The 25567-nt window shown below is 39.2% G+C and overlaps 1 protein-coding gene and 1 pseudogene across 1 annotated transcript; both read right to left on the bottom strand.

The window, feature by feature from the left end:
* Nucleotides 1-953: 953 nt before the first annotated feature.
* On the bottom strand, nt 954-2340 carry LOC145480377 (melatonin receptor type 1A-like; annotated as a pseudogene).
* Nucleotides 2341-6308: 3968 nt separating this feature from the next.
* Nucleotides 6309-16301, bottom strand: LOC145481104 (zinc metalloproteinase nas-4-like). The gene is made up of 6 exons (XM_081459499.1): nt 15310-16301; nt 14880-15053; nt 13839-13959; nt 9736-9929; nt 8997-9227; nt 6309-8433 (listed from the first exon to the last, which is right to left on the bottom strand). Exons 1-6 carry the CDS (start codon nt 15473-15475, stop codon nt 8138-8140), a joined length of 1182 nt encoding a protein of 393 aa, XP_081315625.1. The 5' UTR covers nt 15476-16301; the 3' UTR covers nt 6309-8137.
* Nucleotides 16302-25567: the final 9266 nt, after the last annotated feature.

Genomic DNA, 25567 nt, shown 5'->3' with positions numbered 1-25567 from the left:
ATTCCAATTTGACAGGAGCGGGAATTTCTAGGGTTCATTGTGAAGTTTAAATCAAAATTTTCGCTTCACTTTTCAATGTATGGGTTTTAGTAAACGTGGCGAAATACCACCATACTATAAAATATGTGGTTAATTAATATTGAGACATGAAATCTTTAAAAAAAGAACAGCTTGAAAATATTCATGTGCGTGTATGTGTTCCAATGAGATTTGCGAATTAGGAAACACAGAGACAAGTCACATAAGGAAAAGTTCATATAGCTACGATAACGTTTATTTTCGCGTATTTTCCTTTTTTTTCCTCCTTGGCTGCAAATAAATGTTATGGTTAAGCTTAACATGGTCTTGTCCTACAAGCGTGGCCGTCTTCAGCTTTATCATAAGGCCAAATGCTCTTTTTTACATTCAATGCATCATTTCTAACATTACTTATAATATGCAGTGTATATACATCCTCTACCATTATTTAGAACATTATATAAATCTCTACCATTAATTATATTAGAACATAGGCTCATCTCCACCAGTCAGTATGAAGAGATATATACATCTCTACCATTAATTAGAACAGAAATCATATGCATCTCTACCATAATTTAGAACAAATATATACATCTCTACCTTTAAATAGAACAACAAAGTATACATCTCTACCATTATTTAGAACCCACATACATCTTCACATAGATCTCCCGGTGATCGCTCCATGAGAATTCAACAATTCAACTTAAAACTGATATCTATATGTACACTAAAGCGTGTCACCCAGTTATTCAAAACTTCACTGAGACAAAGCCCATGTCTCAATTTGAAAATTTGAAGCATCTAATCCATTTGAAATATTTTTAAACCATTCTCGAGAAACCTTATCAGTGCTGAAATCAAAAGTTGCAAGCACATTACATTGGCTAGGTGCTACCTAAATAAGAAAATTCAGAAATTAAATGCAAAGGCATTACTGAGCCCTGCTCAAAATTAAAATTATACGAACGGCAGTTTCAATTAATTTCAGTATACACCTCAGAAGACGTAGCAAAGAAGTTTACATTTTCAGTGGGTTCTTTTTTTTGCGGAATGTCTTTTTGTTGTGGTCCTGGATGTACGCGCGGTTGTCTTCCGTTAGCGCCAGCCACGCTGGGTTGGTTTGCTTGGCTGGCTCTCCCATCACACACTCTGTGATACGCAGTAACCAGAATCTCCTTATAGCGCTCTCGGTAATTGCTGTTGCTCAACCCATAGATAACTGGATTGACGCAACTGGCGACAAACGTGAGCAGTGCGGTCGCGTGGTGTACCTCGGAATCCAACTCTACTTTTCCCGCCAATGCAAACACCCAGAGGATTTGGTTTGGCGCGTAACAAATGATTAGAGTGCAACAGACAACTCCCACCATCCGCGTTATTCTCGAGCGCAGTTTAACTTTGCTTGCCGCTGACGCAGCCGCGGACATCTTCACTGTATAAATCATGTGGATGTACAGGCCCATCATAGTGGCGCAAGGGAAAACCATTTTCACCACAGATTGAAAGACCCCTATCACGACACGCAGAACGGATCCTCCAGCAATAAACTGGAACTCGCAGATTTTGTTGGGTGAGGCTCTGTACACTGTTTCAATCATTCCTGAACCTGCCGATAAAAACGCACATACCCAAGAAGAGAAGATGTAGCAGGTAATCTTTTTTCTGCTGAAGGCGTCGTTGTACTTATGCGGCTTCACTACAGCAAACCATCGCTCCGCCGTCAGCGCTAAGCATATGTAGACGGAGAATACCACCAACTGGAAGAGAATCGCCCGGCTCCATATGAGTCGGCAGAAAAGCTCGCCCAGGACAGGACCAGTTGGATAAGGAAAAGAGTCACCTAGAACAAAAGCCGGGTTTGTAATCAAGCTCATGGCGGTCAGAACATCAGCGATAGCCAGGGAAAAGATTAACGTGTTGTAGGATTTCTTTAAAGCTTCTTATCAAAGATGAAGACAAGAATAACAAGCGTGTTTCCAAGTAATGCCACAAGGGAAACTATGGAGTAGATGACTTGACTGGCAGTGGTACTTCCAGAAACTGTTTGGCTGACGGCAGAGCTTGGAGACCTTGCTTCCTCTGAAGAATTGTTCGGCCAGGAAGAATTCATCGTTACTTCGGCGTTGTTTTAGATAAAACCCAAAACTTTTGCCGCTCTTAATTTATCCATGAGTTGATGCTCTGATTCTCATCTCCCTTTTCTGAAACGACAAAGAACTGAACTGAACTTTAAGATGAGAGCAAGAATTTGGTCGTACTTTCCCCACTACATAAGCGGTCAAAAATTTTTGTACAAAATATGCCACCTACGTTAAACGGCCCTAGTCAGCCACATCTTTGTTTCTGTTTACATACGAGAATTGGCTATTACATTTTATTCGGAGCTGGTCGAAACGAAGGAAATCACTGTAAAACTTCTTAAGATAATAAACATACTTACAGTAAAGCAATCAGATTTCGCTTCACCATGCAATATCAATAATTTCGATGATATCGAAAATGGCAGATCCTGACTAGAGCCATAATCGCATTTCAAAGCATATATATTATCAATTTGACCTAAGGAAAAGATAATACCGTAAAAGTATTAACTATGTCAACAAATTGTTTACTACTGAGCGTTCGGTTTTACAGACAAACCTATTAACAAGTGAAAACTTGTCAAGTACGTCTGAAATTTGATACAGTAGTACTAAAAACGTTCTCAGACATTTACTTTTACACGCTGAAAATGTTCAAAGATAACCAATCTTGTTATCAGCATTATTATTTTAAGATCGCTGTTATCTGGTTAGATGTCCCTTTTTCTTCTAAATGAAAATTATTTCAGTCATCATTCTTAAACTGTTCTCAATAATTCTTCAAACTAAGATTTAAATGAACCAATTTCCACACATACCTACTTGATGAAAGTAGTCCAGAAACTCTAGTTTGGGATGTAATGCTTCCATCATAATACACGATTGCAAAGTTTTTATCGTCTATTAATCTCAGTGGGAAACCCTTTACTTATGAAAAGGATTGTCAAACTGCCTAAGATTTGACGAGTAATTACCGTAAACTGTCGTTTATAAGCACCCCCTCTTATAAGCCCCTCCAGGTATAGGCCCATATACCTGTAAAGCAAAAAATACATCTGGTTATAAGCCCCCCGGATATAATGCCCCGTCTAACTTTCCTTGTTTTGGATTCGTTTTATTACCATGTTTTAAAGCTTAGAAAAACCAGTAAATGAAAAACATTTGATCAACACCGCCATAGCTCGTCTCGAAACGGCTTTGTAATCCGGACTATGAGCCTACTCGGATATAAGCCCCTCTGTTTATAAGCCCATCTAAAAGCCCTTACGAAGTTGTAGAAGCCCAGGGCTTGTAAGCGGCAATTTACTTTAGTCGGCAAATTAAATAAATAGTTTATTTTCGAGATTAATCTGCTAGAGTGAAAACGGCGAGCTTTATAGTCAATAACTGAACCATTTCATATGTATTATTTAAGCAATAGACCACAAGCTTTTATGGTTTATAGGCTGATAAACCACGCGGGATGTTGGAAGAACACGAGAAGAATTCGTAGATCACTCGCCTGCGGCTCGTGATTTGCGAATTCTTCGAGTGTTCTTCCTACATCTCAAGTGGTTTATCATGCCTTTAAACCGTAAAAACTTGTGGTCTATTGCTTTTATATTTTAATTCAGAAGACACGCGGAATTTCCACGAGTTTACTGGCACAATAAACCATAGCTGATTGACCAATCAGAGAGCGCGCATCCATTTAAATAATCATGTAATGGATTATGGCAGATGTTCGCCTGAGAAGCTTTCCCCAATATTATTAATTTTCAAACATTAGACACGCATTTTCAGTTTTATTTAAGTATGGATCGAGTAAACCTGCACGAAAGCTACAAACGGTGCTCATTTTTACTGATATTCAACTTCAGTTTCTCGTTTAATATCATAGTTTATCAGACTTTATACCATGCCATAGAAAATACAGCCAATCAGAATACAGGAAAGCCGTTGTATATTCACGGTATTACACCCAACCTTCCCATCGTGCACTGCAGTGATTGTGTTGGTCACTGTATTTTCTATTGCACGGTACAAAATAGTTATGCAACACCCTCTTGTGGTATACAATGGGATATCACACTTGTCACTATTGTTTTGCTGGTATACACACTCGCCTCAAGGTTCGTGGGATATTCCATAGTACATCACTTGAAAGCGTTGTATAACTCGTATATATAATTGATTTCAATTTATTTTAGTTTGTCGTACAGCTGCAACATTTACGTACCTTAAACCTCATTGCTTTCAAATTGACTTGTTGAGAATATTACTTTAAATTAATGGCCTTCTATTGGTGTTTATAACACTACATGCAGCTCATTTTTGGTATTTAATTTACCTAGTTGCAAAACTAAACACGAATGAAAACGGTTTATCTACTTTTCACTGCGCCGGATCTCTGAGCGATTTTTAAATTTGGTTTATCGTATAGCATGAATTTTAATCCAGTTATTATCGTATCGTCAAAACAGGACTATCTGAAGTGACATAAGTCGGCAAAGTATAAACGGTTTCTTATGGCGACTCGATTATAATTTTAAATTTTGTTCTGTTTTTGACTTAAATCAAATGTTATCATTCACCGACTTTTATTTTTCCGATAACTTGTCTTGACCAGTTTCTCGTGAGAGTTAAATAAACAAACAAGCAAGAAAGCTCGAAACATGCACTATTTAATTCCCGATTAAATCATTGCGTGCAAGCAAATTACTCTTCAGGTTTTACAACTGAGAAGCTTTGCTGTCTTATTCTCCGCCGGATTAGCTGCATTTCGCTGCTTTCCAATTGGTTTCACTCTGATAATTTTATTTCCCTTTCACTGATTGATTTTTAGCCTGGATTTCTTTGTAATTCGAATTCCGTGCGACAAACACACGCGCCGCACGACAAATGTAACTTCGAAGGTAGTTTATTTTTGAGGCTAGTGCTTTGGTTTTTAGCATGAACTCGCTGGGCGAGGTTTTCCGATGGGTTATCGCTACAACCTTCGATCAGGGGTTATAAGAACAACTGGTAACAGGTTCTTTTTGCTGTAATATCATGGGGGACAAATTACTCCTTAATTTTGGCGCAAAATTTCAGCGTTGCCAGGGTAACGTTTGGCGCGAAATTTCTCGATACAGTAAGCAAGCCAAAAGCTCACGATTCTAAGTGTCATTTGTCACCCATGATATTAAAAAGTAATCAAATAGTATACTCGTGTAATTACAAAATAATTTCCCTTGCGTTGTGTCAAAATTCAAATAATTTCCCTTGCCTTGTTAAAATTTTGACTAAACGCCCGTAAAATTATTTCCTAATTTCACTGATCATCATTTGATTACCCATACTAATCGTCATAAAACATTTCAGTGCTCTATACATTTGCTATATTTACCCCCAGTCATTGGCAGCCCAACCTAAGGTTCGTTTCGATCCTCTGTTATATGCGCCCACTGATTTTGAGGCTGTATAAGGAAAGCGTCCTGTGCAATCTCTGGGAGTGATTTTATTTAACGAGACAATGAATACCATCGTTCCTAAATGAGTGGAAATTTTAATACTCAGACAGGTTATCTTACAGCTCTTAAGTTAATTTGTGAAGTTTCTTGAATCCTTGAACTTCCAAACAATACAACGCATGGTTTAAGTACAATTTTATGGGTTAGAACGTTCTGAAGCTCAAGAAAATTGTGTGAAGGTACTGCATCTTTTTAGAAAACCGAGTTGCTAAAGCAAAAGGAAAAAAATTCAAGTAAAAGTTGAGGGACCAAATGAATATTAACTTTAAAATGGATCACTTTATAAAACCAAAACCCTTACAGTGGTGCATTTCTTTAAAACTAAGGCCACCTGTCAAATTCTGCGTAGATTGAAAGAAAGAAAACTTTGGGAGATAAAAATAAATCTTGCGACAAATTAGTGCCAGTGTTTTGCATTGTTTCAACACTCAAACACCATTGAACAGTTCGGAGAGATTTTCCATGGGTGACCTTATTTAAAGTAATCGCACTCTTACAAGAATTGAGATACTTTTTTTTGATGAGCTGGTGAGAAATCTTTGAACTAACACAAACAACATGGGTTGCTTTTCCTAAAAGATAAATAATACCATATCGTATTGACCGGTTTAAAGAGAACAAAGCGAAACATACTTCATGATTGCTTTTTCTTAGCTGTTATTATAGAAGTAAATTATCCCTTAAAATTCATATACACTTTCAAACATTTACAATAATTATAAGGAAAAGAATTTAATATTGTACATTTTACTCTATAAACCACGAGTGAGTTAAATTAATTAAAACATATATTATAAACAACATTCTCTTTCCATGCTTGTATCCATACAATAAACTAAACTATTTTTGTTTCTAAATTTCTAATCTCGCTCGATAGTGGATCACGTGTTCACTTAACGAATTTGGCGTTTACACCAACACAACCAGTGTTTTCAGTCTTTGTGATAAGGGTTTTGTTGATCTATGACACTCGCTGTTGATTTTACGTGAACTATTAACATTGTAACAAAACAACTTATTGATATTGCAACATCAAACGCGAGTCTGTTATAATTCTTTGGGCATAATTTCACGGCTGAGACGATTTCCCTCTAATATGGGAACGTTTTCCAGTCCTTCCACACTGTCTTTGTCCACAGTATGGCCAGCGCCTGGCCAGTATTTTCAATTTTTGTCATTTTGGAGGCTAGACCGTTTTGGACAAGATCAGTTTTCGGTCACGACTGCAATCGGCTAAACTACATGGGACAAATAGATGCGTTTTAAATTTGTCCGTATAAGTGTGGATGGGGCGTCAAACGTTTGCGACACTTGTTCATGACAATTTTCCATAATGGAAATGAATAAAGATACTTTGTGCAATAAACAGGGATATTAAATGGTATTTGACTCATTATATTCCGACGAAACTAGATAGGAGCTATTCGAGTATCATCAGTCAGCGGCAGTACGCAAATTGAGATTGTATGTTATGTAATAAAGAAGACATTCAACAAAGTCGCCCTTAGACAGGTGAGAGTTTGAAGACAGATAGTCATACCTTCTCTAATAAATCCACATATAGTCATTGCCAGTTAAAGCTAGCCAAAGAATGTGTCGAAAAAAACAATTCTCGCAGCGTACGTGATGGCTTTTAAAATATTTCTCAGCCGGAAAATTCCTAAACAAAACCCTTTATTATATACCGCCCACAATTCATAAATTGGTCCAAGAAAACAACAAACCTCTAAACAATAGCTTACGCTGGGTGGAGCAAGCTAGGAGGTCAGTGAAAACCACAAGATGAAACAACGTGAATCATTAAATATTAAGTGAGAATAGAGCTATTGCCACGTATTTCGTTGGATGATTTAAAACTTGCAGTTTTACGCCTAATTTACCGGCTGAATCGATCGCTAATACCCAGTCTACGTTACTTTCAGTTTTGGCGTCTCGCTTGCCTAAATGAGGAAAGTGGCGACTCATTAGGGAAAACTCAGGAAATTAATGTTATAAGAACTCAAAAGTTTTTGTAACGCGTCCTTACTAAAGAAGTTGTTAAAATTCCCGGAAACAAACTGCAGTGATTTCTTCCTCCCATTGCTAAAAGACCAAGGTCAGCGAGAACACATGCAGGGCATTTGCTAAGCCAAACCGCAGCTTAATCCATAAACGTACGTTCATGGTGTTCACTTCCACACGCTGTGCTTTCCTCCATAAATTGGTGTTAAATATAACTTTGTCTCTTTAAGTTTATAAATTGTTTTCTTTGAAGTCAATGGAGTTCTCCCTATTTTCTGTACATACCGATAAGACTTTATAGCAGATTTTGCATTCGAAGACTGAGTGAGCGCCTTTTCCGAAGGGTCCTTTCATACCAACGGTGTGGCTTCCTTTTCCTTGTCGTATAACGTATTCCCGTTCATTTTTACGTTGTTCAGAATGAAGAATCCACATGAGATAACGAGGAACCATGGTTAACAAGGACCCATGCTGTGTGAGCAAGGTGCTTTTAAAACGCTCGCGCACAATTTACCATCTCAGCCGTCGACGGCGTATGTTTCAGGTGTCTTCTTCACCAATTTTTAATGTTTGATTGCATACCACAATGTCACAGTACTGCCATACAGGCCTCTTTAGAGTCGTGTAACACCAAGGACGCGCGCGTTTACCACGCGGATTACGGCAATAATTATGTTTGCCCAGTCCCTCTCTCGTAGGATTTCTCAATTTCTTTGTCTCCTCTGGATCATGCGGCCATCGTTCATTCCATGGTTGGCACATCACGCCTTTCTCAGTGTAGTTTAATTGCCCTCGATACTCTCGTCCATCTCCTGTTGTACTGTTGATGCAGATTTCTGGGACGAAGAAAAAGTCAGCTTTAGGATATGTTTAAACCAAGAGTCCGTTTGGAGAAAAATAATGGCCTCTTAGTCTTGTAGCAAATACATTGAAGTTAAATTTAGACACTGCTTCTTATCAAAATGATAAATATAATTTCTTATTATACTTAAAACAACTCAATTTTTCATTTGCCTAGTCTGTCCCCGTTAAGCGAAGATGTTCCTGCTTTTCATAAAATAAAATTTCAGGTAAACTCTGTATGGGAGCCAAGTGGTCCATCAGGCCGGAGCTTATTCCGGTTTCTGCAGCATGGGAGGCGACTAAGAATATTTGTACTACCCCTTTGATAAGATGCTAGTCCACTGCAGGGTTACCCCCCAGCATTAAATTTTCCGGTAACTATTTGTACACCTGGGTGGAGAGAGGTACTGTGAGAGTAAAGTGTCTTGCCCAGGAATGCAACGCAATGTCCCCGGCCGGGGCTCGAACCCGGACCGCTCGATCTGGAGTCGAGCGCACTAACCATGAGGTTACCGCGACTCATAAGATAATCTCAAACTTATTCCAGTCAACTTACTTGATTCCTCTGAAGGAATTTTATTACAGTTGTACATGGCATGGACCTGTGCAACATCAATCCAAGATAGACTCTTGCGCTGACCAATCTGGGCTCCGATCTTTTTCCCTTTCTTGCGAATTTTAATGGTTGCTTTGCCGTTTGAACTGAAAAACTTCGTCCCGTAATGCATAATAGAGAAATAGTCATATTCATAGCCCATGGAATCCATCACTTTTCTCGGCATCTTATCTGTAAAGAGTTGCATCATTTCGTGATGAACTTAAGGTATCTATAAACATTACGCCAAGAAATAGTATAATTGGTAGTTCTCGTTTTCGTTATCATCTAAGCAATGTTGCTGCAAATGTTGTTTAACTTTTAAAGTGGTACATACGCTTAGCTACAACTATAGCTAGTTCTCAGGCATGCCACTTAAACTGAAAGAAAAAAGTATTTCAAATAAACGTAAAAGGCTTAAAAATCCCAAATAGGCCTAACAGTAGGCAGACCAGTTGGCTATTTACAACCAGGACTGAGAAGTTGAACCAGGGTTACCCGAGAAACAACTCCAGCTTAGTGGTCATAGCAGAACTTGAACCCACGAGTTGTCGACCTCCGGATATCAAGCCCGGCGCCCTAACCACTCGGCCACCATGCTGCCTCCATGTTGTGAGAGAAATCAAATCCTGCTCACTCTTAGGAATACCCTTACTTTTACTGCTCTTGCTGTTAAGATAACAAGTGTGTAGATACTTACTGAACTGGTCAACTGCGTTAGTTTGGATATTTTCCTTGAGTATCCGAATATAGTGATCGCGATCCTGTCTGCTCTGCTCGTGCCAAAAACCAACAGCATGACCAATCTCGTGGATTATGGTTCCCATGAACTCACATCCAGGACCTATTGAAACCTTCTGCTCACTTCCTGCTCGACCGACATACGACCAACATCTGCGAATAATGGAGCCGTTGCTTTTAATCCAATGGCTTCAACAACTGATAAACTACTAACATAAACTTCTAATAAGGGCAAACATAACTGATGATTGTAGTTACCTAACAACTGCTCTGAGAAGACCTGAGCAGCATGTAATGTAAAGCAAACCCCCTAACGACGAGAAAAGGCAACGAGAACGCCATCAAACAAAACATTTAATGAGCAGTACAATGGCTGTGCACGTGCTTTATAAGTCCTTGTGTATTTCATAGCCGTCCTCTGCAAAACAACGACGTTAAATAACCAAGTTCTGGGTATTTTGCAGAGCGTGAGCGACGACGACTAGTTTTTCGTATTTTGTTTTGGTTTGATCGCTGGCGTTACACATTTAGTTTGAAATGTAAATCCACTTTTTACTAGGCGTCGTCCAGGGCGTCTTCGTCCTCATTGCTCGAGCTCCCTATCGCTTATCGGCCAAACATTAACTCGACCTTGTCTAAAAGACATTTTTACGCTTTGATACGCTTACATAACATTTAGAAAGTTTGATACTTTGCTAACTCCCTGAGAAAACAAGCAGTGTTAAGAGTTAATCCGCCTGAGCAGCAGTTACATCTGATAGTCCGGGATTACCTACTCTTGTTTGAGGAGCAGCAGAAAAGTAAGTAAGTAAGAAAAACTTAATTTAGCCAGGGTGGCCCATTCAGCACCATAAAAAAAGATATTAATCGGTCTGAAAAGAGATTATCAGAGTTGATCTTATACAGAGAACTTTAAACCTTTTAAAATAAAGCCATCTATGAAGAAGGTCAGTTTTCTATTTATAGTCCTTGTTTTCTTTATAGAAAATTGAGGCAAGGCAATGTTTTAGCAAGGTCTAAATCTGCGGAGTACTATTCCTTGGATCAGTTACTATCGTCTCTGCGTCTGATGTAAAAGAAAGGCTTTAAAATTCCGCGCGACATGTGTGGCGTTTTCAGGGCCATAACCAATATGAGGCAAACCGAGGCACTTGCCTCAATCATTTTTTTCGTTTTTGTGGTTTCTTTTTTGAAGGGGGAAAGTAAAAAAAACTACTAAATACCTACAGGAAGAGAATTTAACCATGAACATTCCCTCTGTCATAATATTTTTTGGTTACAGCCCTGTTTTTCACTGTCCTCCTAAGCTATCGACGTCATCAATGTGAAAGTGCATTAGCACACATATAGCCGTCAAGGAAAACAAGCAATTAAATTACACAAACCAAATCTTTTACAGGCGAAAAACACTATGAGTGAGAAACAGGATTGAAATTTCCAGAGTTCAGTCAGCGTGGATTATGAATAAAACGTATCTTTTGTATCGTAACGTATCATTTTTACCCGCGTAACGTACCGTTTGCGTACGTTCACCACCAGCTTATCAAGTTCATTCAGTTGTGCTCATCCAGTCAATTATAATTTCAAATTATTATCAAAAAAATGGACGTCTGCCTGTTCTTCTGTCTTTATGTCAAAACATGTCTACAGACACCACGAGGCGACATCTTCGTGTATTCGCAGCTGCTTCCACTTGTGAGAAAATAGACAAACAAACTAATTTCTTCATTTCAAGTCGATGTGTAATGCTTGGCACCGAAAAAAAAAATTGTAATTTTATGCGGAAGACCTGAGAAGACCTTCTATGCATATATCATGAAATTAATTAGATGTATAGGTTTAGGTCTCATTGGGAAAAATGTTTTCCAAACTGCCTTACTTTGATATTGGAGGCTTCAACGGCTTCATGCAGTTAAAAGTAGCTGAACTTTGGAACTCAGCACTGAATAGGTCCGTCAGCAAATGACAAGTAGAACAGTATCTACCCGTAAAGCACAACGTGACGTATTACCCAAGTTATTTTTTTCAACGCTTCAAGTTATATAATACTTTCATCATGTTAAACATCGTGATTATTACTTTGCCAGCCGTGTGATCACGGGGACTATTAACAACTAGTGTAGATCGTAAGTAAGATTCTAAGGAGGTTGCCATGTTTTATGCATTAATTTGCACTCTGTCGAGTGAAGTTTTGTAATAGCTAAATAAAGATACTTATTCATCAGTCAAGAAAAGGAAACTCATGCCTAAGAACGTAGATCTTTCTGTTTGATATCATCTGAATAGGTGTAACTTTATCAGCCGTGTAATGCCAAGTTGTTTTACATAACCTTCTGTCAAAACAGATAAAAAGGCACGCGGTTGAGACAATAGTAATATTTTCGTCCCCTTTGGAGTCCAGCCAATCGAATAACTTCCTCGGAGCTGGAAATCATGTGAAAAATTTCCACATATGCTTCAAGGCTTTGATTAACTTGATGAAAGTAATTAGATATGGTTTCAAAGTGGTCAACTAAAACACTTCGTTTTGCTGCTCGAAATGGTAAAAACAATTCATGAATTATTGAAACACTTAACGATGCTTTCACGAAAAAAGTTCTAGAACCCTCACTACCACTTTGAAACGATAAAAATCAGCTAGCGTTCATTACCTTACATTGTATCTAAAAAAAGCCAAGAGAGGATCATTCGATGTTCGTGACATTAGACGCGTAACAGCTCATGTTTTTGGCAAGAGAAACTGTTGACAAAACATAAGTGGTCATCAGTCTTGCTGGCGACTCCACGTGAACAACGATTTCTCCACGTGTCCACCAGACAAGAGTACACCACAAGCTCTGTTTGATGTCAATGATTGGTTCAGTGGACATTTCAAGGAAGTGGGGCACAAAGTTGTTTACAAAGTAGCATTTGACGAACGACGTATTTTTTTTGTAGTAATGCCTATTTGCCATAATCGGTGTTTTACTCAAAAATGAAGGCTAGATTGGTGCAAAAATACCGAAGAGGTCACGGGAACTGGCTACCTCTTTCACTTGTGTATACGAATTTGTTGAACATTTCAAGACTAATGAAGCTACTTTGTAAATTGCTTTCATTCCTTGCTTGATTTCAATTAGTCGTCGTTTTGAAGTCCGTTATCGGCATTGGTGGCTAAGTTGCAGTTTAGCGGTGTCTTAAAGTTCGTTAACACTTCTTATTATCCGTTTTGCTAAGGGAGAAAACCTAACTGGGGGTTCATACTCGCAAAAGACAACGAAAATATCATTCATAAGTCGCTCTTGAGCGGTCGCTAAATGTCACAAGGTAATTTTAAGTCCTGATAAAACTTTTCATTATTATTGACATTTGTAAACAATAGAAAAACTGTCAAATGTTTGTTTGTAGTTAATTCCACACCCCAGCAGCAAATCACGGCCGTTCGCCATTCAAAGTTGGTTTTATCGTCTCGGCAATTAATCAAACCATTTCTTTATCTTGCTGTCTCTTCTAATGTTCGGCCATTGTAAGTTGCTATTCATGTTTTCTCTTTTTATGTTTGCTTTCAAAGCAAGAAGGAAAACTAAAACAACACTACAATCAATACTTTTCCGGTGTGTGCAGCGCTTTGCCAGTTACCACGCTTATTGCTGACCACACTTGAATGAGTTAATTAACGATATAAATGTCATCGAGTTTCCGGACTCTATCGTTTTCTTCTTGTCACCGAGAAGATGTGTTAATGAGTTGGCAAATTAGAGTGTAAACCATTGAAATATTTTAGCCTTTTGTGTGGTCCGCTCCTCGATAATGTCGTTTGCGAGTAGACCGTGAACAACGTTTACCAAAGTCCAACCATATTTAAAACGAAATCAAGGATAAAAGAGCACGCTAAGAGCTTGCTGAAAGGAGTAATTACCCTTGACATAGCAAACTTCCTCACCCTTGCAGCTTTTACAATACCCTTTTTGATGGTAACATTTAGTGGATAGCTTCCCATTGTGCAAGTATTTAGAGTAACCGGAAAGCAAGGAATACTTCATGAATATTTCAGTCAAAGTAAGGGGCACCAATAATCCTTACCCAGGTTCGTAAACAAAGCGAATATAATCTACATCGCTGTCTCTCTTGTGCCGGAAATGCAGACACGTCTTTTTCTTCCAGTGTCTCAGGGCTTTTCTGATTTCTTTCTTCGTTTTCATGGCTACAAGAAAGCGGCAACAAAGACAAGGTGAAACACGGTATATTGAGTAGTTTTATATCGTAATTAAATTAAAATTGACGGCAATGGGGCCATTGTTGATAGAGAAGAATACAGCATCAATTACTGTTCCACGTAGCTCCGCCTTCATGCATACACATACTCAATGAAATTGGAAACTGTGTGCTCTGCCGTGGGTTCCCACTCATCCTATCGACCCTGTTATCGCTATCGCTTAAAATATTCAATGTCAGCACAAACTTCATTGGAAATTAAGCAGCACAATGACAGGCTATTGTCTCAACTCTAACCTTCTCTACTTCGACATCCTAATGACTACATTACGTCGTGTGATTAATTGCTCAAGTCACATATATCCACTACACATATTTACAGAGAAATGCATTCTGAGTTCTTTTGATAGCAAAAATTTCAACCGTTTGCACTTTTTCGTGACGTTAGCGCTTGTAAAAAGTTTTTAGAGCGCTCAAACTGGATAGGACCGAGAGTCTTGAAGCTAAAAGAGCTTCGGCCCGACTTGACGGTCGAAAGAGGGTCACAATTTACGATGAAACATTCCCATAAGTCTTTTGTACATAAATTGTCGCGTGGGTTGAGGTAGTCCAGTCAACTCATGGAGAGTAGTAAAAATACAGCCATAATACTGCAACCCTATTCGCTCTGAGACTTGAGGTTTATTTGCGGTGGATTAAATACTTCATTTGCACTAAAAATCCTAATAACATGGCAAAATTGCTTTCTTACGCTAGTGACACTTGGCTCGGATTGTTGTTTACTATCAAGCGAGAGAGCGTTACTTTTCTACAGTCAACTCTTCGGTTCTCGCGAGCTTTAGCGCAATGCAGGAGAAAAGAATTTGGTCGGAAAAAGTTCTGTGAACTCGGACATAGTTTTCAGCTTACCTAAGTCTCTGTCTACGACGTAAGGAATCTCTCCGTTTGGCCATCGCGAGCTCTGTAATTTTTTAACGGCTCGCTTTCTTCGGAGATGTCCTCCACGGATCAGAAGGCGTGTTCTCATGTCTAAAACGATGTCTCCCTCGTAAAGAGTCCAACCGTCAAAAGACGCCGCCTCACCTGCAAAGATGTCCATTTGTTAGATGTTACAAGGTTAATTATGCCCAGGGGAAAAAACCAGCTAAAAAGGATAGATCCCGCTCTTTTTCAAAAGCCGTCAACTTGGCCAAAACGTATTCCGCGGCGCTTGACACGGTCTGCGCGCGATTTACTTTTGCGGTTAATATGCAAGAGGACAAGCGGCAAATCAAAGGATTTTATGCAAGTACGGAGACATAAGCACAGTGATTCAAAGGACGACAGAAGCCGTGCACACCTTTACGGTCAATCAATTCTTGATTCACTTCCCAGGGCTCGAGAGGTTCCGAGTTAGCGGCAAGTACAGGAGTTCTCTTTTTGTCGTCGACTGGGAAAACAGGTATGGCGGAAAGGTAGACAACGTGAACGAGCATAAAACCAAGAGAGATTCGATGAACAAACATGGCTCCTGTGCCTTACGGTAGCATATGGTACGATTTCAAATCAATGAGAAAGGTTTGCGCCGTATTCAAGATTCAGTTTGCGTAGTGGCGTCACAGGCATTCCATTTAAATAGCCTCTATATATGAATCGGATGATGTGGGCGGTATTACTAGTTAAACAGAAACACCAATGTCAGTCATTTCAAGCTGTGACTTACAAACAACCTAATTTGACAGTCAATTACAATTTACACTCGGCTCGGCTGGTGTTGGCCGACATGGAATTATGGCTTAGTTTTGTCGCACTGCTTTCCGATGCTTTCGTGTAGGTTGGCGATGAGAAAATCGGCAAAACGTCCCGGAAACGTTGAACTGGAGTCTTGGGCTTCAAAAAGATCTCTGGCATGCGATGGAAGTGATTTAACTCATTTCCTTGTGGGATTACGAGAAGCCGATAACGTCCTGTGGCGCTGAACAGTAGAAGGCCATTATCACTGCATAATACCAGCCGCGTGAAGTTCTTGTTTTGCCAGCACGGTTTGTACTCCTGTGAGAGCAAAGCGGTTAGGATGTGCTCATTTTGGTTTTGCCTTCGTCAGCCACGCTGGGGCTTAAGGACAACCGCAAAACGGACGTACGACTGTACGGGCACGGAACAATCTGGGAAATATCAAAAGATTTAAATCGGCGGGCTCAAGAGCTAGCGGCAGTGATTCTTTTAAGGCTTGAAATCGGTCAATTGGGTAACATTTACCGTGACCACCAGAGTGTGGAGAGTTAAAGTAGTGCAGCAGTGAGGACACAATAGCAGTAATTTTAAGATGACCTCGGTGTTTATATACTGCAGTGACAGTTGGACGACTAATAAAACACGCAAACCAATGGGCATTGTCAACAGCAATTACAGTTATCTTCGCTTGTATCGCAGCATCGTGCACACTATTCGAGCAGTTTGCGTCACTTTGGTGACTTAAAACCCCGAGGGAACAGTGCAACGACAACAGTAAAGGGAAAACGAAGATAACGTGAGAGCTCACACGTGGTTTTAATTCCACATTTTCACGCTGTTAACTTCAGTACAGCCCCCCGCGTTAACAAACTTTGAGTCCCCTTCAAACGCGTATCGGGCGACTCCAACAGGAGAGGAATTTTGCCCAATCTCACGAAACGATCCAAGGGCGTAATTTTGCTTTTAAGCGCGTTTGCCGTTGCGTATTCCGACGAAAGTTTTCCACAGCAGTTTAATTTACATTTACGTGCTGGAGGAATGTAGCTAACGCTTTTGTTTGACTAGGTCTTCTTTACACGGGTAGCGCGCTGTTCAGGTGCGAAATAAAACGTTTGTTAAGCTAGTCACGTAGACTCGTGTTCCTCACGTACCTTAACGAGGTAGAAGGTTCGAGAATTTGTGTAAAACTAAACTACAGAGAGTCAGGCACATTACAACGGAACATTATCTGAAATTAGTGATCAGTGCTTTCACGTTCTTGCTGATTGACTTAAGTATGTGATAAATTACTAAAGTGTTGAGCTGTTAATGGATATGTAATCATCTTTCTTATAAGCGCGAGCTTAAATGTTCTTCAACTTGCCTATTTTTTAACAATCATCGTAATTTTTCTTCTGTTTAAATCTTAATTTTGAAACTCATATTCGATTCGCTCATGTAGAAAACACATTCTGAATTTCCTAAGAAACTAATGTAAACGCGTGCATTGCATTGCATAAATACTTAACGTGTTATGACTTCACTTTACGAAATCAGTTCAGCGGGTAAAATAACTGGCAAGATTAAGACTTAAGATAATGAGCTGAATGAGTCACGGAAATCCGAAATCCTTCAAGCCTAAGAAGCTTTACATTTTTTCTATCCTTTCACGCCGAGCGTAATTTTAAAAGATTTTTGAAATGGCACTGTTTCCCGTTGTCTTTTAAAATGTCTTCAAAACGTCATCCTACTTAGATGTGTCTTTCTCATTAACATTGCATTGCGTAATTCGTATTTATTTTTCAGTGCTTACTGTGCTTAAGGTAGCAATAAAACTGAACTAAAATCTACGGTCTTGCCTTTAAGTGAAGTTAACATCGCTAGTGTGTTAGCTTTGGGGGATGTGAAACTAGCAGATGGCCTCCACTTTTGTAGATAACAAGACCCTGATCTGGAGGCGATAAAACCCTTGTGAGAACATATGGCCAGTTAGTCTAGGGGCCTTTGTATGTTTTACTACCTTAACTTGTAATTGTCATGTCAAGAAAGTATATTTTGGGTGGATTAGCCCTGTAGTCGCTTGGCAGGGATTCCTTTTGTAAATATCAATTATTGAGCTATAAATGTCATCCAATGAGATGCGTGCCTCCCAATTCGCTAGAAATCCTGTTTGAATAAGTTCTGTCTTTCTAATGTGCCTAAGGTCCGACTTATTTGGTAGAACTGATAAAGTCGAAGCTATGGCTAACTGGAGCTTCACTGGAAAGATGTTACAGGAAAATGTTTTTCCACGTGGTAATAGCTTGCTTTCGTATCTTATCGAAATAAACAAATTTAATTTCCTGCTGAGTATTGTATGTTAGTTTACCTCATGAAAGAATAGCTGAGAATTAAGTTCACAGTTCATGACCAAAGGTAGACTTTTTCACTCCTCGTAAAGACAAGGAGTTATTTTCCGTGCAGGGGAACAATAGAAATATATTAAAAACGGCGTTGATCAATCTCTTTTTGTTTCCTGGGCTGTCAGGTTTGTGATGCAACAGGTCTTACGGGATGCGGGATTTTAAGCTTGTTAGTGATGTTGACAAAGGTCTGCCTTTCTGGTCGAACTGGGACGCACTGACCCGCACAGCCACAGTTCAAGGTTTCCGGCCGCAGCGGGAAACAACCAGAAGCAGCAGTGTCACATTTTTGAATTCCATTTTTTAAAAAAAGAAAACCCTTTAGTAATTTCTGCTTCTACTTCTACTTCTGCTCTTAATACAACTTTACAATGCACCCACTTTTATGCTAACTCTAGCTATGCCCGACACTCAAGCCAAGGGTAAATCGGGAGGTACAAAACAGAGTACCGTGGATGTAAATCCTAAATGCTGAGTGAACGCAGCTGCTTGATAAGGCAAGCAGAGATTAACCAACTGAAAAGTCAAAACTAGAAAAATAAAATAATCCTTAGCAACGGCTAACTTTTGGATCTATCTATAGGGGAGATAGAAGCCAAGGTCACAAGAACGACACACAGGTGAACGTCCGAACACAAAGTTCTGGAATGAAGCGTTTCCACGGAAAACGGAAGAAGCGTTCAGGAATTGATTGTTCCACATATCTGAGTTAACCTTAGCTTAAGTGCCGAAACGAAGCTTTCTTAAAAACGTAATTTCTAAATATTTGGCTCCACAACATTTTTATTTTACAGATTTATTAGCCTTCGCTTGGCGTACTTTCTCGGTCTTAATCATTAAATCTTTGAATATGACCACCAGCAAAATGTATACACTGATAAAGAGTTACACCCAGGGCGTAATTAGTGCAGGGGCTTTGACACCAATCTACGATACATGGCCAGTTCTATGTTGCGTCTTCTGATTTTTCGAATACTCGATCACAGTTTTTCGAAGCTCCCTATTCTTCGCACCATAAAACGTTTCCCTCTACTCAGTCCAACGCTAATTTTATCCCCTATTTCTCGACTCTCAGAAACACACCTTATTTAAGAACGAAAGGGCTCAAAACGCATTACTCCTGGGGGAAACACATACCTGATATAGCTTACGTAACTTAAAAGGGAGTAACCCCTTCTCCCACGAATGAGCGCTTTCTACTGTTTAAAAATAAAAACAAATAAATTTACAATATCTAGAGAGGAAGCCACATCAGCCTTATCTTTTTTTCATGGTCGAATTAGAATTTGGAGATGTTGGTTTTTGCGGAGGACGGAAAACCGTAGAACCCGGAGAAAAACCCTCGGAGCAAGGCGAGAACCAACAACAAACTCAGCCCACACTTTGGCACCGGGCCGGAGTCGAACCCGGACTACATTGGTGTATGGGAGGCGAGCGCTCTCAGTTTTGCACCATGCCTGTTTCCAATCCTGTTTGAGTGACAAACCTCTATCAATCGATTTTTATACACACCGAGCACAGGAAACCCTGGAAGAAGGCAATACGAGACGCATGCTAACATCCTATTGACTTCTTAACAAAAATAAATATCGAGTTGTCAGAATGCGTGCTACTCAGTTCACTAATGCACAGCAGAGACCGACGGGCTTTCTGTTTGTTGTCAAACATTTTAGATACGATCACTCGCTCTTCAGTTTTATCAGGGTCAGAAATGTTCATAAATAATATCTTGATAATATCTTAAGTGCAGCCATGAGATTATGCTGATAATCTGTTTAAATTCCTAAGATTTTTAGTTGTAAGTGCGCTTGAACCTGCATCGTTTCGGGTTAAGAGTGGCACGCCGTAGATGGGAGAAAGTTTAAATGCAATTGTGTGGGCCAAATGGACTCAACTTTAATTAAAGCAAATCGTTTGATTAAAAACTGTAAGATGCTAATTCAACACAAATATACTGGTGACATCCTACAAATTTTGTTGGATTTTTGTTGCCTGTGTCATGTAGCAGAGATATCTAAGAAGGTATCAACTAAACAAACTTTCGTAAGTACCTATAAAGAGCAAACGTTCCGACCAAAGACCTTGCAACATTTACGCCTGGTTTTACATCGTGCAATTGTGTTCGTACTGTAACTGAATACACATGCGCAGTCTTCCACCATGGGCTTCCTGTGCATCTCACTGTCTACAGAAGCGCGAATCTACAATGATGCTATATCTGCAGCACACCTAAGTAGCCTTGAGATCGCCGTAATACTATATCAGCTAAGCTTTCTGCTGATGTATTTAGTAACCAAGATCACAATCTACTTTACCTTTTACCCGGCTCCGCCGAGTACGTGTACTAAGAATTTTCAGTGTGTGGCTTCCTCCCTAAATATTATAATTAATTTTATTTTAATTTCATTGCCTATATATATTAAAAACGAAGAGAATGCGGAACTATACACAGACAGCCATTGTAAATAAGACGATGGTTGATTTGATTTCTGTGTGCTGGATATGTTTTTCTTTATCCATATATGTGTAGCCTTTGTAAATAAGACGTCGGTTGTTTCAGTTTAGTTTGATATATTTTCCTTATGTATGATTATCTTTTGTAAAGCTTTCACATAATTCATTCTTGCCCAGCAAGAGTTGGAACTCGGTAAAGCATCTTTCGTTTTCGTTTTTTGTTAGTACTTTTTGGCCTTTTTTCAGTGTTTTAGAAGCACACAAAGAAATGTTGAAGCGGTAGTCAGTTACAATGGATCTAATTAAATTAGAAAAACTCAGAAACCATCTTGGTGTGTGTGCATGAATCGAACTGGGCGACTAGGCACTAGACGCAAGAAATGTATAAGCCAGGCTCTAGTCGGTGAAAGTACTGCATGAAGAAAAAACGTGGCTGGAATTATGGAATGTTCTGGATTTTACTTTGAGTGTTGCCGAGGGATTAACTAGTGCCTAACAACTTATTGTGGATATTTTCACGGCACCGTGTTAGAAAGGAATGTCGAAATATCAAATGAAAACCCACGATCTAACTGGACACGTCTTTTGCCCGTAGTACTTAACTCTAGTTTATTCTTCTTTGTAACGAAATAATCTTTTTCACAACAAGGAGAGAACAACGAATACAAAGAGGTTAGAGATTCGATAGAGGCAGAGAGAGAGAATTCGAAAGGTTCAATCCGGTTATGGTTTTAGGACTTCATCCGCCTGCCCGGAGTTGGTTTGTTTTAAAATCGTCTTAAAATACTACTTGTAAGAACGCTTCTTGATGTTGTGGAACGCAAATATCCCTTACCAGAATAGTCGCGCTTATTTTTATAACACGAAACTTATCCTTGAATAAATAGAGTCCCAAACTCAGCAATGTCAGTTTAAACAAGGGATTACTAGTGATATTTTAATATACCACGAAACTAGACAGCCCTGTCAGTTTAATCCATGAATGCATCATTGTTGTGGTTGGCTTATTATTCGAGTAATTTTAGTTTTACCCCGATGGCGTCCAAGACCATTGTTTTCTGGGCTCTCCACATGTCGGAGCTCCGCGTTTTCAACAGCTACAGAGTTTGGAAAAACGAACAACCCAGTCTTATACAATCTGGGATATTTTCTCGGCGCGGGCTGCCTAAGTGGGTAATAATACTTTCATGCGAGAGGTCACATGCTTGATATGCAACACAGTCTATGGAGAAAGAAGGCAGTATCATATCGGTTGCTTATGGTACAAATTCAATTCCACTCATATATGCGCATGCGTAGAAGCTTACATTTTGTTTTTTGAATGATCAATTTTCAAAGGAAAATCCTAAAGTAGACAATAACTAGTTACTCTGAAAAGCAGCCTTTTGGTTTCTATTCTGTCAATCAGTAGTGGAAAGGGTAACATGCAATGGACTAAACCCATTCGGTGCTGGAAGTGCCGGCCCTTTTGTTAAACATTAGGACGGTAAGCCAAAAAACGGTTCTGTTTACACGAGAGCTCAAATCTCAGATGAACGTGAATGGCGCTAAATGCTTGAAGTGGATAAGGCACGCTGCTACCCTCTTGCAGGTCTACTGATGCTGCAAATGAATCGTCGAAACGGCCGCCGTTTTAGCTTTAATTGCCTCATCAAAATGTCTTGCTTGGTTGAATGTAGAACTTTCGGCGAAAGTTCTACGGCCGGAAAAAATACTCGAAACTGACGTCATTTAGGATTAATTAATTTAGTTGATTTGTTTTCCATAACGTTGTGTTTTTTCCTTGTCTCAGTGAATGTCGCGCCTCAATAATTTCTCCCATCTTCGGCCGCATATTTACATCATAACCGATCAAAATAGCAAAAATGGTTAATTGCTATCATTTTTAAAATTCCTAAGATTTCTTTACTTATAAGTTTAAGTGGATTCTATTTGTTTAAAATCATTTTATTTTGATTTATCTTGCCGCGCACGGCAAGTGAGCAAACATAATCACGGCACCGACGTGCTCCATAAAGAACTTCTTATGAAATAACCGCACGCTGATATAGCGAAGGTTCTTCTCAAGAGAAAATTTTCTCTTGTTCTTCTACATTATTTTTGCCACATTATAACGGTGCGTTGAATTTTTTTAGCGATTTGTTTGTAGCTGTTCTCCCTTATTCCGGCTAATAGCATCAAGTTAACGACTGGATTTTTCAGTGTCATGATTTTTTGACTTTGAGCTGGTTACTCTGTAATAGTCAAATGGAAGCGGCGTTCTTTGGAGTCAGCTAACGAGCAGAGATACTTAATTATCTAATTTGTTATTGAAAAAAGATCAATCTTTGTGGTGAATTTTAAGCTTTGTAGGCAGCCTGACGGCTGGGTTGTTTTCCTTCCTTGTTGGTATGCCGGGATATAATGGATCGATTACACAGTTGTTCTATTCCGAGACACCTTTGAGCTAGGAAGACTAGGAAATCTTACTGGGACAAGGTCTAAATTTCAATAATATTTCTTTTTTTTTTTCACGCCGGTTAACTTGAAGTTCTGTTTTTCAATGGACTCTTGGAAGCAATTGCACTCGGCTTTCTTTAATGTTACCTTTCGAGAATTCAAGATGCAAGGAACGCTTCCGAGTTATTACATGGATGATTGGTTATAGGAGAAAGGTAAAGTTCTCCGCGGAATTTGTGTAGACGCGGGACCAGCCGATCGTCTGTTTTGTTTCGTTATCTCCCGCCTGAAGCTTCCTTCCTCTTGACTTCACATCTAAAACGGTTCAAGTTTCTTTTACATGCCCATATTTGGTCTGACATATTAGGAAATATCTGTAAGCAGCAAATCCTTGAACGACTAAAGTTTGATCTACGAAAGGGTAAAGTGTGAGTGGAAGAAACAAGCCGCTAATTTTCGTGGTCGAAGGTCGAGGCTCTTGCGAGATTTATGCCCGTACGCCTTATCTCTCTAGACCGCCCGTTTTTTTCCTATTCCTAGGTAAAAGTAGGATTGTAGGAGGCGGGAAGTCTCGCCTGCATGGACCTGCATGTAGTTTCGCCAGAGGCGTTAAAACTGTCTATTATCAGAGGTTTATGATTAATTCGAGGCGGCGTGTTTGAACGCCATTGACTTGTGAGTGAAAGCAATTCTTTGCGAGGCAATTCTTTGCAAATTCTTAGCGAGGTCTAGCCTTGTAAAGATTTCTTTCCGAATAAAGCTAGAAGAAATCTGCCGCTACGGAACAGCATCTATAAGCGCCAGTCCGGCTCGCTTAACTAAAGTTTGCGGCTAAAAACGTTCATTCGTATTGCTCAGCAAGAAGCCGGGACTGGCTTTCAACCAACGTTTTGGTGAAGTTTTTGTCTGCATTCTCTCAGTAAATTCAAAAGAACAATTGAGGGAACGCTTAGAAGTAAAACTACAAGCCTTAATATAATACTTTTCATCAACCGCTTCTTCTGGATAAGCTTAAGTCTAAATTATTTGAATGACCTTCGCGTCGTTCAGTAGATATTGTCAAACCATTTTTAAAATAGAACTTGTCTTCTAACCATCGCATTTTTGGGGTTCTGTTTGTGTTAATGTGCCGAATAAATCTTATACAAAAAGTGTCAATGTTTTAATGAAAGAAGAAACTATGAAACCCCTAATTAATAGGCTTATAACTTCTTTCATGCTGCCAGCAGAGCCTTTTCTTACGGTACATGTAAAAAAGAGATAAAGTAAAAAGAGATTTAAAAAAAGGCTCCGCTCGCAATCTCAGTATGAAAATTATGTGAGCTAGTCGCTGGTTTACGACAATTACCTTCCCGATTATTGTGACAGTGATATCCTTCCGCCATTTTCGTCTTGCAAAATTGTTAAAATTCTGGTTGAGTTTTCAGCTAACCACTTTTCTCTTTATTTTAAAGCAGATCTAATAATGCTATATCAGTCAAGCTAGTTTGTCCGAAGTCTGTCGAAGTTTTGGCGGGAAACCCGGCCACCGCCTGCCGTACACTCTGTTTTGACCTGCCTTTCCCGCCAAAACTGGCTGTTCATTGTGTGGTGTTATCAGCCACGCAGAAAACGTTGATATACAAATACATTAAGCTATTTTAGATTATTACGATTTTCAATTTTTATTAACAACAACATCAAGAACTTTATTTGTACCCCGCATTCACAATTTCAGTTTAGCTAGTAATCAATTACAAAAAATAGAGAGAGCGCTGGTTGGTGATAGTTTTATACAGTTCTCTCAAGAGAGAACTGGATAAAAAAAAGTGCGGTACACTTAGTTCTGAATCACTGTAATACTTAGTAAGTAATCATTGTATAAAACTTTGAAGTTTTCTTTCGCGGACAGACAATCCAAACAAGGCACCACGTGGGGCTACTGTTACAACTAAACTCGCCGATAGGAAACTGATTATAACAATCAAGTTGGTAGGAAATGATCAATCTCTGTCTATGATTGCCTCGGTGATACAGTGATTCCAGGTTTCGAAGCGCGTCGCTGTGAGAATGAGTTTAACTTTAACGCAAGCACGCCGATAAGTCGAGCTTTTTTTGCTTGAAAAATTCTTTGCTAATGCACGGTAGGAATATCGGAAGATATTTTTCGCAAAATATTGAACTATAGCTGCTGCCGGAATTAAGCTTCATATTATATACACAGGTCTCCCTTTAAAAAGTAACGCGTCGTTAAATTTAATAAAAGAACAGGTTGTTTTCTTCACCGTTTCATTACAAGGAGTCCCTGTACGGCTTCTACCTTCAAAATGGATTAAAAATTAATTCAAAAAAAATGCCAAAAAACTCGACATGGCTTGGCATTACTTAATCGTTTAAGTATTCTTAACAAGGCAAAACGAAACAATTTTTATTCACAAAAAAACTGCACCATCTGCTTGGCTCCCAATATCCCACTGCTTCAGCTATTTTGAAATCCTTTATTTGCAAGTGCATCTTATTTTAGGCATGTGAATCTTGGAGGTATGCCAAGGCAATTTAGCCTCATAATAAGCCTTTGTCACTATTTAAAGCACAAAAGATTATCTTTTCATGGATAACTCATGTTGTGTG

This window comes from Orbicella franksi, chromosome 3, assembly GCF_964199315.1.
Source record: "Orbicella franksi chromosome 3, jaOrbFran1.1, whole genome shotgun sequence".
Lineage (NCBI taxonomy): Eukaryota > Metazoa > Cnidaria > Anthozoa > Scleractinia > Merulinidae > Orbicella > Orbicella franksi.
This window is presented reverse-complemented; position numbering and strand designations above follow the sequence as displayed.